Source organism: Cinclus cinclus, chromosome 14, assembly GCF_963662255.1.
Source record: "Cinclus cinclus chromosome 14, bCinCin1.1, whole genome shotgun sequence".
NCBI lineage: Eukaryota > Metazoa > Chordata > Aves > Passeriformes > Cinclidae > Cinclus > Cinclus cinclus.
Window position 1 is genome coordinate 19267900 of NC_085059.1, and position 14930 is coordinate 19282829.

Consider the following 14930-nt stretch of genomic DNA (forward strand, 5'->3'; position numbering starts at 1 on the left):
AGACCCAGAGGATGGCAGAAGTGGCACAGATGAGCAGTGGAAGTACAGCAGGAGGATTTCCCTTGATTCCGGCACTTAGCGCAGGACTTCAGGAGGAGACAGAAATGCCTTTCCATCAGCTCTGCAGCTTTCAGCCCTCTATTATCCCAAGCTTTAGCCGCCTAAAGTTCTTTGTGAGTTAGGAGAAGTTGTTATGTGTGAAGATGAAATTCTTTCTCACAGCAGCTGGTCACACTGGCTTCACAGACCCTTCCCTGGTGGGAAGAGATGGAACCACAACGAGTGGAGAACAGATCTGTGGTGGCTCCAGGACAGGGAAAAGATGCCAAACTCCAGCTCTATCCCTTCCAGTTCTGTTCTGTCCTAATGGGCAGAGTAATCCCAGGATCAACATCATCCTCTCGTGTGCCACGTCTGTTTATGACGCCTCCACCCCACTGGAAGGAAAAAAAGATCAGAAGAACAACCTGCAAATGGCAATGCCTCAGCATCTCTTATCTCAGTCCTTATGAGAGTGGATGTTCTGGGAATCTGAAGCTCTTACAGAGTCACTGCGCCCACAAAACGCTGACATCACCTGACAGGCAATGAACCCGGGGCTCGTGTTCCTGGGGAGGAGAACACTCTCCTCTCCCTGCTCCTCAGTGCGAGCTACGTCATTTGTTTTTTATTCAAATTCAGCCTCCTCCCACGGAAGCCTTGCCTTGCCCTACCAGCCATCGGGAGATGTTATTGAGAAAATACCCGCCCCAGCAATAGGAAGAATAATTTCCCATAAGTATATTTTATTGTGTATCTAATGCCTTTCATCTTGAAGTAGGAGAACTTTACAAATACAGCGATTTTATTGAATAAATACCCTTATGCCTAGTGCAAGGCATGATTCATAGCAGATTAATAGAGGCAATTAAATGTAAGATTAAATTGCCTAAACTGTTTGCCCTACTAAGCTGATCCCAGAGCTGTGAAGTGTATCAGTGCCACTAATTCCCAGAGATTTTCCTTTGCAGGCAGGTGTTTAACGATTTTGAATATCAAATCCGAGGTATCCCAGGCTGGCTCTGTAATGTCTGTAATCATGTTAAAACGAAGCACTAGGCAACTCGGCCCGAGGCAGCTCGGTGAGTCACTGCAGGAGAAAGCAGAACTTGGGACTTGCAGGAGCTGCTCAGGCAGAGGGAAGACTTGCAGAATTGGGATGGGGCACTGCCCACACTGCAAATTTCAGTGACAAGCATTTGGTGGGTTCAGGGTCACAGGAGACTTGCAGAATTGGGATGGGGCACTGCCCACACTGCAAATTTCAGTGACAAGCATTTGGTGGGTTCAGGGTCACAGGAGACTTGCAGAATTGGGATGGGGCACTGCCCACACTGCAAATTTCAGTGACAAGCATTTGGTGGGTACAGGGTCACACCGGGCTGGCTGCTGGCAGAGCTGGTGGCAAAGCCCGGCTGCAGCTCTGGGATACTCGTGGTTTGGAGGGTTTTAGAGCTGCCTGCAGTGTCAGGAAGAAATGGGAGCTCACAGCATCTCGTGGTGAGGAGCCTGGGGTCCAGGCAGTGCCCACTCTGTGCAGGACTGGCACCCACTGCTGCTGTGCCAGCCCCAGAGCAGCTGGAGCTGACATTTCCTCAGGCAGGGATGGGAGAAGGGGTTTTCCATATTCCTCAAAGCCCATCAAAATCCAGATGTGTCCCTGGCTGAAATACCTGAGCTCCTACATCAGCTCTTTTCACTCGTGGCCCACAGAAATAAATGTACCAGGTCTTCCAGCCAGTCATTCTCCAGGAGGGACACCTCAACCCAGAGCTGGGTTTTGTGCTGTTAGGAATTATCCTCCTGCCACTCTATTCCCCCTTCTCTGAGAGAAAGGATTTGAGGCAGTCTGAGCTCAGCCAAACCCTGGCCAAAGGGTTAAATCTTTGGATTTAAATGCATAAAAAATAATGTTTTCATTGTAGCGTGAGTCATCAGTAATTCTATATTGTTAGCGTTCTGTTCATTGTGACCTTTCATCTCCAAATCCTTTTTTTTGTTTGCCTTTCTTTCTCTTTCTCTTTCTCTCTCTCTTTCCTTCCCTCCTTGCTTGCTTCCTTCTTTTTAATTTTCTCTCTCCCTATATATCTTTCTTCTCTTTTTTGTTCTGTTTCTTATGAATCTGTGCCTCTGTAAAATCTGTCCAAATATTTACAAAAGGAAATGCTGGGTTGTGAAACTGAATTCAGAGAAAATGTTACACATGCTGAAGAAATGCATCCAGCACGGTTTCCAAATGTTCCCACATACATTTTTGTCCTGTGTCTCAAGTGTTGGGGCTTGATACTTCATATCTTTATTCAGGCAAAACTTGCACTGAAAAGGCAGAAAGATCCAGGCTGGGTTCTGTTCCAGTGGTGCTGTAATTCTGGAGTGGTTCCATTTGATTTTGGCTATGGGTGACTGGTTAAAAAGCCTGAATAACCAGTGTGACTGGGTAACTGGTTTGTGAAATGGGCTTGTTCCAGGCCAGGGGTTATCATCACTTGTCACCAAGCTGGGACAAACTGGCATCCGTGTCAAGCAGAGCAGAAGTTCTCTGCAGCTCTGTCATCTCTCAAAAAAATAAAAGAAGAAAATAATAATAAAAAAAATCAGCCAGGCTGTACTGCGAAACCCCTGGTCCCTGGAGGAGCCAGAACAGGTCTCAGGTTCTGCTGAGACAAAAAAAAAAAAAAAAAAAAAAAACAAAAAAAAAAAACAAAAACAAACACAAAAAACCCAAACAAAACAAAGAAAACCACACCATGATGAAAGTGCCATGAAGTCATTTTCCCAAGAAGTCGAGAAGTCCTTAATGCTCACACTCATGTCCTCATGTCCTCATGTCCTCATGTCCTCGGACATGTTTTGGCAGAGGAACAGGGAGCTGTTTAAGCCCCGGGGATAAAGGCAGTGGGTCCCATCTGCTCACAGAAAAGCGTCACCTCCAGCCCCACGCTCCCTGCTCGTGTTTCTATTCTCACCCTCACAAAGGCATCGCGGCCCCAGCGCAAACAGGGATTGTTTTGGAGGAAGGGGTTAATTTTGTATTTCCTGGCTTTTTGTTAGGGCAGGAAAACGAATCCTTTAGCAAGTCGTTCAAGTCGTTATGAGCTGCTAAAAGCCACTTCGGGCATGTTTTGTATTCTGCTTTCTTGCATTTTTATGGCAGGTTTATTTAAGAAAAGAAAACAAAAATAAAGCAAGGAAATACCCAGCCCGGGATTGTGAGTGATTAAGTACACACTGCCACATGTGATTAATTTTTTTCTTCCTGATTTACACAGGGTATAAACAAGACCAGATTCAAAAGTCTCACAGTTACATAAGTGCATCGAAAAGCAATTATCATTGTTGTGGAGGTAAATTCCCGTTGTGCAAAGGGGTGTCATCCCTGCACTGGCTGAGAGCAGCCAAGGGACCTGGCTCATATTCAGGATTTGTGTGGAGCTGGTTAACATCGCGATGAGAAAAGTGGATGTCATGGAGAGCACGTTGTTCCTTGGCTGGGCAGGTGGCAGCCTTGGAAATCTCTTTAAACTCGGAAAAAATTGAAGATGCAGGACTCGGGGGGAAAAAAAATATATCTGTCTTTTAGATTTGTGGGACACTGATAAGGGTTTAGGACAAGGAGAGAAAATCCTGTCAGCGGCACAGGGATGCCTGTGAGCCAGGCAGGGGGTGGAATAAATGTTTTTTCCCCCCCTCCTTCAGCCCGAACCGTTCTGTGATTTCATTATTCAAAGGATGTCCCCAGTTCCTAATCCCATAGGGATTCTCCACTGTGGCTGGACAGAGTCCTTGCCTCTCCCGTGCTTCTGCCAGGAGATGCCTTAAATCACCCCACATCACACATCACATCCAACGGAGAAAAGTGAAGCGATTCCTGGGTACAAACCCACAGAAAGCTCCTGTTTGAGGTCCATTTCCTGCAGGAAAAATGATGAATACAGCCCTGTCTTGTGGCCATCTGCCGTTCTGGCTGGTGCTGCGAGGAGTTGGCAAGGAATCCATCACGGAGAATTCCTGCTGTTCATCTCCTTAGAGCAATCTGGGCAGGCTGGCGTTGGACACATGAAGTGCCAGGTCACCAGAGCTTGGTGTCACAGTGATATCACATCTTTTGAGGTGCTGGCTGGGAGCACATCCAGGGAGGACGGCTGGGTCTGCTGCCACCAGGGGTGAAGTCCCTGTGGTGGGACAGGTGCCACCTGCCCAGCTGTGGGTCCTGCAGGGTCCCTCTGCCAGTGGTTGCTGGTGTGATGGACAGGAGTCATTTCCCAGCACCCAAGTGTGTCATTGTTCCTCCAGCAATCTGCTTCCAGCCCACCGCTAGAAGAACAACAATAAATAAATGGAATGAAAAGTGCAATCCTATGTTTATTTTAAAGGAATGTGTTGAAATAACAGATTCGCTTTGAGGCTGCAGTTCTGGCAGAAAAACCCACTGCTCAGCAGAGCAGAGACAATCCTGTGGGTGAGCCAGAGCTGGCACTCGCCCACCCGTGCCCTTGTCCATGTCCCTTCTCCTGGACCCTCTTGGGAACCTGGAAAACCTTGGAGATCTCAGTTCGACACGGAGCCCAGCTGGCCTGAGGTGGTCAAAGCTTGGGGAGACAGAAAATGTGAGGAGTGATGGGTGGGAGCCTGGTGGGGCAGGAGGGGAGAGAGGAGCCCTGGAGGGAGGGGTGGGTGAGGGCAGAGATCTCCAAAAGCTGGAGGGGGGAAGTGAAAACACAAAACTGCAGGATGGGGCGAGGAAGGAGCAGCAGAGCACTGAGAGGGAAGAGGAATTGAGGGGGGAAAGGGCTGGGGTGGGACGAGGTGCTGGCCAGAGAGAGGCCAGGAGGGCTGGGGACACACGGAGGGGACACGTGGAGGGGACAGAGGGAGGGGACACACAGTGGGGACACATGGAAGGGACACAGAAGGGACACGTGGAGGGGACACCCAGAAAGGACACACAATGGGGACAAATGTAAGGGACACAGAAGGGACACGTGGAGGGGACACCCAGAAAGGACACACAGTGGGGACACACAGAAGGGACACACAACGGGGACACACTGAAAGGACACACAGAAGGAACACACGGTGGGGACACAGAAGGGACACAGAAAGGACACACAGTGGGGACACACGGAGGGGACACACGGAGCAGAGCAGGGGAAGTGGCAGCAGCGCTGACTGGAAGCCCTGAGTAAGAAACACGCGAGTGGCTCGGTGGAAGCCAGTCATCCACAGAAAAAAAACCAAAAAACCAAAAAGAAAAAGAAAACTTTTGGGAAGTGATGATGCACCGAAGAGGGGGAAAAAAAGAGACCTCCCACCAGTGCCCTGCCAGTTACTGGGCAGCCCCGACCCCTGGGGGAGTTCTCAGCGGGCAAAACCAAATTTTGCATGGGTCTGCTACGTTTTTTTCCATATCCATGAAACACGATGGGAACGACTCTCAAATATGTGTTTACATTATAAATATATACAGAAATATATGCGTGCACATATTTATTTATGCGTGGGTTTGTCTGTGCATGTAAATACGCCTATGCATGAATACAAATATAAGTATGTGTATGCTCGTTCTTTTATAAGTATATTTTAGGAGAATAATCACACCCTGGATTATTCCAGGAGGCAGCAGGCAGTGCTGGGGGTGGAAGGATAAAGCCAGCTCGGAGACGTGGAGCAGAGGACAGGGACAGCTGGCAGGGAGGGGACCCAGCCCGGGTGCTCCGGTGTGCCTGGGTGGGTGTGCAAACACACAAGCGTTCCGTTTGGAAAACAGCCCGGAGATAATTGAGTACAACCCTTAAAGCCCGCTTTAAACCCTGAGTTAAACCCCCTTTGGAGTCCCCTAAGCTGGGGCCCTGCGCACCGCAGAGCCAGGGTGCCTATAGATACATGTTATATATTTATATATGTGATATTTCAGAGAGCCACACACGAGTTTGGGTCGGAAGGAACTTTAAACCCACGGGGCATGGGGGGTTTTTATTCCGAATTTTTCATCAACCACATATATATATATATATTTATATACACCCCCATGCAGATATATATATACATATTTATAAATACATGCAGATATACACACACATATTTATAAATATATAGACACATATACACATAGATACATAGAGGCACCTATACATATCTATATATATGAATACACATATAGATGTGTATATATATATTTATACATTTCTTAATATTAGAAAGTATTTTTATATATGTATATAACTTTATAGATATTTATATGTCTTTAAATATCATAGGTGTAGTATGCTTATATATTCAAATATTTATATATTTAGGTATTTAAATATTTATATGTTTATACGTTTATATATTTTATATATGTATATATATTTATGTATTTATATATTTATATTGGGGTTGATTATATGTTTTCATAGATACTTTTATATATTATTTATATATTTATATATTTATATATTTAAATATATATATATTTATATATTTCTAGATATTTATATATATTTTTATATATTTTTATATTTTATATATTTTATATATTTATATATTTATATATTTATATATTTATATTGAGGGATATTTATAAATATTTATATGTATTTCTATATATTTCAATATTTTTCTATGCATTTCTATATTTTTTATAATTATATGTATTTATTGATATATATTTCTATGTATATATTTGCATCTATTTATACCGGGGGTTGCTTACATATATTTATACATTTTTATATATTTTTATATCTATTTCTGTCTACCTCTATCTATTTCTATGTATTTCTGTCGGGTTGTCCATATACATTTGCGCCCATTCAGACACGTTTGTGTGTGTGTGTGTATATATATTTATACGGGGGGGCTGTGCGCGCCCAGCTGTGTGCAGCTGTGTACAGATGTGCACAGCTGTGTGCAGAGGGGGGGTCACACACACACCCCCCCCCCACCCCTCACCCGCGAGCCCCTCGGCCGATGACGTCACGCCAACCGGGGCCCGGCGCGCCCGCGGGGTGACGTCACCCACGGCAAGGCCCCGCCCCTCCATTGCCACCACGTGACGCGGCCCCATTGAGAAAACGCCGTCCCGCCGGCGCGGCCCCTATATAAGGGCGGGAGCGGCGGAGCGCGGCCGGACACCGGGACGTTCGGGGACGGCGGCACCTCCGCGCTCCGTCCTGCCCTCTCTCCGCTGCCCGGCCATGGTGAACCTGCGGGTGTGCGCGCTGGAGTGCGAAGCGCTGCGGGGGCTGCTGCAGGAGCGCGGCTCGCAGTGCCTCGTCCTCGACTGCCGCTCCTTCTTCTCCTTCAACGCCGCGCACATCCGCGGTTCCTGCAACGTCCGCCTCAGCACCATCGTGAGGCGCCGCGCCAAGGGCGCCCTGGCTCTGGAGCACGTCGTGCCCAACGAGGAGCTCCGCTCCCGCCTGCGCCAAGGGCTCTTCCACACCGTGGTGCTGCTGGACGAGCGCAGCGCCGATCTGGAAATGCCCAAACGCGACAGCACCATGCTGCTGGCGCTCGGCACCCTCTGCAGGGAAGCCCGCGGTGCCCGCATCTGCTTCCTCAAGGGTGAGTGGCCCCGCGGTCGCCGGAGGGGACGGGGGAGCCGGGCCGGGCCGCCCCGCTCGCCCCCGGCCGTGCGGCGCTCACCCCGCGCTCCTCTCCCCGCAGGAGGTTACGAAGCCTTCTCGTCCGCCTGCTCCGAGCTCTGCACCAAAGCTGCCGCCCCCGCTGGGCTCAGCCTGCCCCTGAGCGCCAGCCCCGCGCCCGGCAGCGCCGACTCGGGCTGCAGCTCCTGCGGGACCCCGCTCTACGACCAGGTGAGCGCCGGGGGAGGGAGCGGGCGGAGCCGGAGCCGAGCGGGGAGCGCGGCGGGCGCTGCCGCGGAGCGCCGGGCGGGGGTGACCGCTGTTGTTCTTCTCTGTTTGTAGGGCGGGCCGGTGGAAATCCTGCCGTTCCTCTACTTGGGAAGCGCCTATCACGCCTCCCGCAAGGACATGCTGGACGCTTTGGGGATCACGGCGCTGATCAATGTCTCGGCCAACTGCCCCAACCACTTCGAAGGGCACTACCAGTATAAAAGTATCCCCGTGGAGGACAACCACAAGGCAGATATCAGCTCCTGGTTCAACGAGGCGATCGATTTCATAGGTAAATGAGCTTTCTTTGTAATCCGCGCCTTTTCTGGGTTTATGTCCCCCGGGAAGTGATTTTTTGGCGTGGCTTTTCCCCAGTAAAACCTCCACTTGAGATTGGGGAATAACATTCCACTGGGAAGATGGGGAATAACATTCCACTGGGAAGATACGCTCGGGGAACTGTTCCGTTAGTTTAATTCTACTCACAGGCATCATCTTAGCTTCTTAAAGCTGTTTGAAATCTTGATTGGAGAGGCACTGGTCTTGTAGAAAAGAGTGAATATAAGCGGATCAGTATTAAAGTAATCTTACAAGACTGCTAAAGTGACCTGGAGGAGCTATTAGTATAATTGGAATTGGAGCCCGGAGTGAAAATAGCTGCTTTCCTCGGGACAAAGACTCCCTTTGTCTCAAAAGCTCCGATGTACCTATTAGGCTAAGGAAGGGATGGATTAAAGAAATGTAAAACAGTCTGTGCTTTTCCCACCTCTGGAAGCAGTGAGACTTGTTTGCTAACTGTGTGCTTTGATTCTTTCAGACTCTGTGAAGAAGGGGGGAGGAAGGGTCTTTGTGCACTGCCAGGCTGGCATTTCCCGCTCAGCCACCATCTGCCTCGCTTACCTCATGAGGACCAACAGAGTCAAACTGGACGAAGCCTTTGAATTTGTCAAGCAGAGGAGAAGCATCATCTCCCCAAATTTCAGCTTCATGGGGCAGCTGCTGCAGTTTGAGTCCCAGGTCCTTGCCCCCAATTGCTCGGCAGAAGCCGGGAGCCCCGCGATGTCAGTGTTGGACAGAGGGGCATCGACCACCACTGTCTTCAACTTCCCCGTCTCCATCCCGGTTCACACCACGTCCAGTGCTTTAAACTACCTTCAGAGCCCCATCACTACTTCCCCGAGCTGCTGAAGAAGCAGGTGAAGAACGTGGCCAGGACTCAGACTTGCTGTCTCAGAAGTGCAATAACTACAGGGACAGTGGCACCTGTGTTTTGTGGGGAGTCATTCGCGTGTCCCAGAGCGGTGTCAGTGGGCAGGAGCTCACCCAAAGCCAGAGAAACCAGGTGTTGCTGCCTTCTCAAGCAAATGTCTGGATGTCTACACAGAGATCAAAGGACGCTGGCTCTTCCTGAGCTGTCCCTCCTTGTTTTCTGTCTGTCCTAAGCCTGCTCCATGTTTAGTAGCATGCTCACCAGTATTCCCATTCCTGGACACTTTAAGCAACACTGATGCTGTCCCCTTTTATATGACAGTCCTATTTATTTATTTTTACATTAGTGCGTTGTTGTTGGGTTTTTTGTTGTTCTTGTTGTGTTGGGGTTTTTTTTTGCCTTCACAAATGTAAAATTTCATTTCTAGAGAAACCAAATACCTCAGTATTTTTTTGGTACTATAATCCTGTGTGTGTATATCTGTCAGCTCTTCTTGTTTCCCAAGCACTGACATGAAAGCACCAGGCGAGTGCTTTTTTTGAGTTGCCAAGGGTTATATGTTTGCTGGTTTATTTATGATGTGAAATAATATATTTCTTCCTATGAAGACATAATTTTGTTACATGATTATAACTTTTTTTATACAAATGGAATAAATTATGATATTTCTTTTCATCTGGATTACATATTCTTTAAAATACTGCATTTCACAGTCCCGAAAATCATGTGGAAGCTCCAGACTGAAGTGCTGTAATTTTCAACTCTTCTGGGCTCGAGTCTTTACTGAGAAAAATGGGTTTAAACAACATAATTGACCAGAAACTACTGCAGGTTCTTAACCTGAGCTCTTCTTTGTCCCCATGTAATTGTGTACAGTGGCAGGGAGCCAAGGCTGGCTTCTCAGCTGGGAGTGGATTTGGCTGCCCCATGGCTCCAACAGTTTGAACCAGCTGAGCCTTGGGCACTGGGCTACAGTGAATTTAAAATAGTCCTTCTCCTAAGAAGGAGGAATAAGCTTCCTTATTCCTTGTTTACTTTTAATGCTTGAAAGGTTAAGTCTAAAAATCAACCTGTTAGTAACAGATCTCTAAGGCTTGGCACAAGCTCAGAGTGTTTTCGTTTTCTGTCCCACCTCCTTAAATCCTTTTTGCAACTCAAACTGCCTCTGATGCCTGGCTGGGCTATAGCTGTAAACATATCAGGGCGTGACAAGGGATCAGGTAACCAGCAACTCACCGATTTTTCTTACCCAGACCCAAATCAATTCTTTCCTGCTGGAGATTATCACCAGAGTGACTTGGATCTGGTGTTTCTGTTGAGGCGATGAGCAGAGTTGATGTAGCACAGCCAAAGCCAGGCAGGGGAGCTCCAACAGCAGCGCTGTGGGCAGGGGCAGGGTGAAAAGAACGGGGTCCTGGGATGGAACTGCACCTCTCGTGGGCTCTGTGGGGGCAGGACAGCATCCCTGCTGTCACAGCCCCTCCCAGGGAAGTTGGTGGCTGTGGGATGCAGCTGGAAGTTTGATTTCCTAGGCGGGGTGATGCTGGTATGAGGGAGAGGGATGCTGATGGAGCAGCAGGACTCAGCGTTCCCCAAACTCACTCCAGAAGGGAGCCACCAGTTCTTGTAAAACTGATACTCAAAGGAGCAGATCCAAGCTTTGCCTCATCCAAAATGGTTTTGCTCAGGCACACACAGCAGGTGCTGGCTGTAAAATTAAGGAGTTTAAGCACTCGGGATCTTCAGTGTACAGGTGAAAGTTTGGGTGAGCATAAAGCAGCTGTGCTCTCGTCACGCAGCAAGATGAACAAAGCACCACAAACTCCTGCTGCAGTCCTGCAACTTCCCTGGGGTATGAACGGTGCTAAAATCCAGGACTCTTCTCCTGGGAGAAGGTGCCCTTGAAGGACGGGATGATGCAGTGCTGCTTCTGAAGTTCTTCCACGTGAGCTGCCCCTCCAAAGCAGCTCTGTCGTCAGCACCGCGCGTCAGCCCTCGCCGACTTTCAACCTGACGCCAAGGGAGGAAAAAATGGAGCAGCTAAAAGAGGAGAGATCCCTGGGCACTGAGAAGTGAAGTTAGAGAAACTCGGATTTTCCTGAAGTATACCAGAACCTCGAAGTGAATATCCTCCCCAAAACTTGTCCCGTGCTGCAAATCCTGCAAAACCCCTTTGTCCATGGAAAATCCCTTGGCATGTCGAACCTGCTGTTGCTGTCCTGATTAAATATTCAAGACTGTCTCTGAATACGTGAGCCTTTTTTACACCTGCAGTAATGGGTGGAAAAAACTTTCACCTTCAAAGCAAAGCAGAGCTTGTTCGGTGGAAAAATACAACCTTGGCAGCCCTGGCCATGCAACGGATAAAAAAAAATCCTGCCTGTTAATCGCAATTCAAACAGAAATCCGCTCCCTAACAGCCGCGGGAGCTTGTTTATGTGTTTCTTGGAACAATGAAACTCATTACCTGGCAGCAGATCAGCTTTTATAACCTAAGCAGGCACCTGACAGAGGGGTGCAAAAGAGAGCTGCTTCAGCACAAAGCCTGCTGTGAACAGCCAGCCAGGGCAGCAGGGCTGCGATCCCTGCCAGCCACCCGGCACTTCCAGCTCTGACATCCCATGCCCTTTTCCAAGTCTTTATCGGGATCCTTCTGCTGTTCCCTGTAATCCGACTCTGACGCTGCCCAGTCTCAGACTCCTGTGAAGTTTTTTGTGGATGGGATCGCACCCAGATCCCAAACTGCTGCTCGTGTTAAGGGGGAGAGAGATCAGAGTGAGCCTGACAAATGTCGTGTCAGCGGGACAGTTTTGGGGAGATGGATGGGATCGGCTCGGGGTGGTGGAGAAGGCGAGGTGAGGGCCAGAGGAGAAGGATGCCTTGGTGCCACAGCCAGGCTGAACTTTGTGGAAGAATCTTTACTTCCCGCACCTTATTTATTCTCCCTTCTCATCCTGCTTTGTCTGACTGGAGTATCAAGGCACAGTTTACCCCGGTTTGGGGCTTTAAATTCCCATTTCTCTGTCTCCAACATGAGCTGGCTGTCCTCCCGTGCTGGCAGGACTCAGCTGAGACCATCCCATGGTATCCAGACCCCAGAACCCTGGCACGCATCAGGCGTGTGTGGGGCTTTCAGTTTGGATAAATCTGTAGCTCTCCAGTTGCATACATCCCCATGGAAACCACGAGGAGTTTCCCCTCGGTGAGGACGGCAGTAACATCACTTCCTGCTGCTGACAAACCAATTTGTCATGAAGTGATAAAAAGGCATGTTTTGTGTTTGCGGGAACTGGCTCCGGGCTTTGTTCCTCCCGAGCCAGAGGCTGCTCACCCACCCCGAAGGCAAACAATGGTCATTGTGTGCCCTGCAGAGCAGCCATGGGGACACACAGACGAGCCTCTGGGGTCCCCCAAAATGCCACCAAAACACCCCAAATGGAACACAAGTCATGGCAGCACTTAGCACAGCACTCACAGATGTGTCCCCACAGCCCAGGGGTGTCCCTGGCCCCGGGCACACAGCACAGGAGCTCTGTGTAACCCCCCCAGCAAGATGCAATACTCAGGGGACGCAGCCTCCCCAGTTATCACTTGACAAACAGACCCGGAGCTCCAGATTAGATGTGTCTTGGGTAATCCCCTCGTCTCAAAGCTTTTGCCTGTTGTAATCAGCACTGGAGAGGTGCAGCGTGTACTCAGGCTTAGGGACTATCCTGAATTAGTCACCTCAGGATCAGACTCGAAGGGCCACAGGGATGTGTGATGCTGTTGTGTTGAAAAAAAGAACATCACATCCAGATCACACCCAGGCAGATTTTGCTGGCCTGGTTACCACCTGGGTTTTTTCTTCTGTCTGGCTCCAGGGTGGCAGAAAGGGCACTGAGAGTTGTTTGGAGGTGGTTTTTAATGCAGCCCATTCCCCAGCTCCACAGTCACAGTGGGATGGGGAAGGAGAAAAGGTCGTGCGTGGTCTGTGACTGTCACAGTGTGGTGAGAAGCCACGACACCTCAAACCCCATCTAAACCTCTTCCTTATCCTTCTGCTGGTCCAGCGGCACTGTCTGTGCCAAACTCTCAGTGCAGCCAGGGACACTGCCCAGGGCTTTGGATCCCCCAAAGCTGCTCCCATCCAAGGCTGGAGGGAGCTTGGGAAAACGATTAAAACACAGCCTCAAGTCCATTCGTGCTGAAAGAACAAACTAGCTCTGGGATTTGTGCTGTGTGTGGCTCATCACAAGACTGTCTACTACAGGCCAGAGCCAGAGACCACAGCTGATGGGGGTTGGCAATCCAGGAGTGGCATGGCCCGGGTGGGTCCTGTTAGCACCCAGCAAGGGTGAGAAAGGTTAAATGGGACCCAGGTATTAAAGGAGATACTGGGGAGGAGTAGAATTTTCTGCAGTTGCTGTGGGGACTTTGAGCTGCCTGAGGCTGTGTCCCTAAGTACAGCCTTGGCGAGGTGAACCCAGGAACCTGAGGGTAAGCAGCTGAGTTGCTCTGCTGCTGGGCTGGGTGAAGGATTCCTGGTTTTAAGAGCTGTTTTCCACTCTGGAAGTGCAGTTGTACTAACCTGTGCCTGTCTGGAGAGCAGTGCCAAGGTCCTACCTTCACCTGATGCTGTTAGTCTGGCACAGACTGATTTGGCTCTGTTATTGTAAGAAAACCAGCCAAAACCAGGGCAAAAAGCAGCTTTTTTTTTTTTCTTGCTTTTTTTTTTTTTTTTTTTTTTTTTTTTTTTTTTTTTTTTTTTTTTCCTTTATATGATGTGGGCAGCCTGTCTTCCAGGTGCGGGTTTTCTTTTTTTCTTTTTTTTTTTTTTTCCCCTTCGCAGTGGGAGTTTTCATTCCCAGGGTTTTGTAGCTGCCTCGTGTGGCTTCTGTCCCCCTTGGCAATGCCAGTCTGGCTGTGCTGAGCCACAAGAAGTGGCTGACGGGCCCGGGGAGGTTGGGCTGGGGGTTTCCTGAGCGGGGTTCTCAAGCTGTAACATTTGCATGAGTTTCCCGATGACTCGCCCTGGGTTTCCCCTGGAGGGGGTGAGAGCAGACACGGTGGGCAGCTCTCAGCTGGCACAGGGTGAGCTCCAGGTGGCTGCTGCTGTGCTTTGGAGCTGGGACGTGTTCTGAGAGCCAGCAGAGAAGATGCTCGCGGGTGTGCTCGGTGTGTGGGAAGGGGGTGAAGCACGGTGGGCATCAAGAACCCCGTTAGATCTCAGCCAGGTTTAGGCTGGTGCTCACACCGGGTGAGTCAGGGCTGTGGGAACACTAATTTCATCAGCCAGGTCATTCCAGTCTCCTTATTGTCCCCACCGTGTCGGGGCTATGGCGAGGGCCACAGAAAATGCTTTATTTCTCAGCAAAATGTTCTGTATGACACCAGCCCCTCTCATATCAATACATTTTCATCCCTAAACTATAGGCTGTGTTTAAAAATAAACTCCCAAAGGACTCTGATATGACGTAGTTGCCTTCTAACTCAGTTACCAGTTGGCTACAAATTAACAGGTTCTTACTACACAATGTGGTTTTTTAATCATGGTCTGTCTCAGAGCCAAATCTAACTCCCACCTGTGCTCAAATAATAAACTACAGTGTCATTTTTAGTCTTCTAATTTCTGAGATATTTTTTTTGTTCTCCAGCAGTTGTGGTAGAGATGGTTAATAAAGGTTTTTTCCAGGTCTTCTATAAACTGGGAAGAAGTGTTTTATTTTCAGTATATTCTCAAAATTCTCATCAAAATATGATCTATGGTAAAACTTTCACACATCAGTATCTTGTTCTTCTTTCAAATCTTGTTAAGGTTTTGTTAATTAGCAGCTGGGTCACAGCTCCATGTGGTTTTAATG

General features: G+C 48.8%; 1 protein-coding gene across 2 annotated transcripts; it reads left to right on the plus strand.

Annotated features, from left to right (window-relative positions):
* The first annotated feature begins 7174 nt into the window (after positions 1 to 7174).
* On the plus strand, positions 7175 to 9762 carry DUSP1 (dual specificity phosphatase 1). 2 transcript variants are annotated; one of them, XM_062502054.1, is made up of 4 exons: positions 7175 to 7587; positions 7690 to 7838; positions 7950 to 8169; positions 8695 to 9762. In XM_062502054.1, the coding sequence occupies exons 1-4, from the start codon at positions 7218 to 7220 to the stop codon at positions 9063 to 9065; spliced, it is 1110 nt and encodes a 369-aa protein (XP_062358038.1). In that variant the 5' UTR covers positions 7175 to 7217; the 3' UTR covers positions 9066 to 9762. The 2 variants fall into 2 exon arrangements, with proteins under 2 accessions (XP_062358038.1, XP_062358037.1); XM_062502053.1 differs by having other exon boundaries at positions 7175 to 7838.
* The last annotated feature ends 5168 nt before the right edge of the window (positions 9763 to 14930 follow it).

Excerpts from the sequence above, each read along its gene's own strand:
- DUSP1 (XM_062502053.1), top strand. The coding sequence starts at position 7,218 with ATGGTGAACCTGCGGGTGTGCGCGCTGGAGTGCGAAGCGCTGCGGGGG. Across the intron at positions 7,839-7,949 it reads GGACCCCGCTCTACGACCAG|GGCGGGCCGGTGGAAATCCT; the intron begins GTGAGCGCCGGG and ends CTCTGTTTGTAG. Across the intron at positions 8,170-8,694 it reads CGAGGCGATCGATTTCATAG|ACTCTGTGAAGAAGGGGGGA; the intron begins GTAAATGAGCTT and ends TGATTCTTTCAG.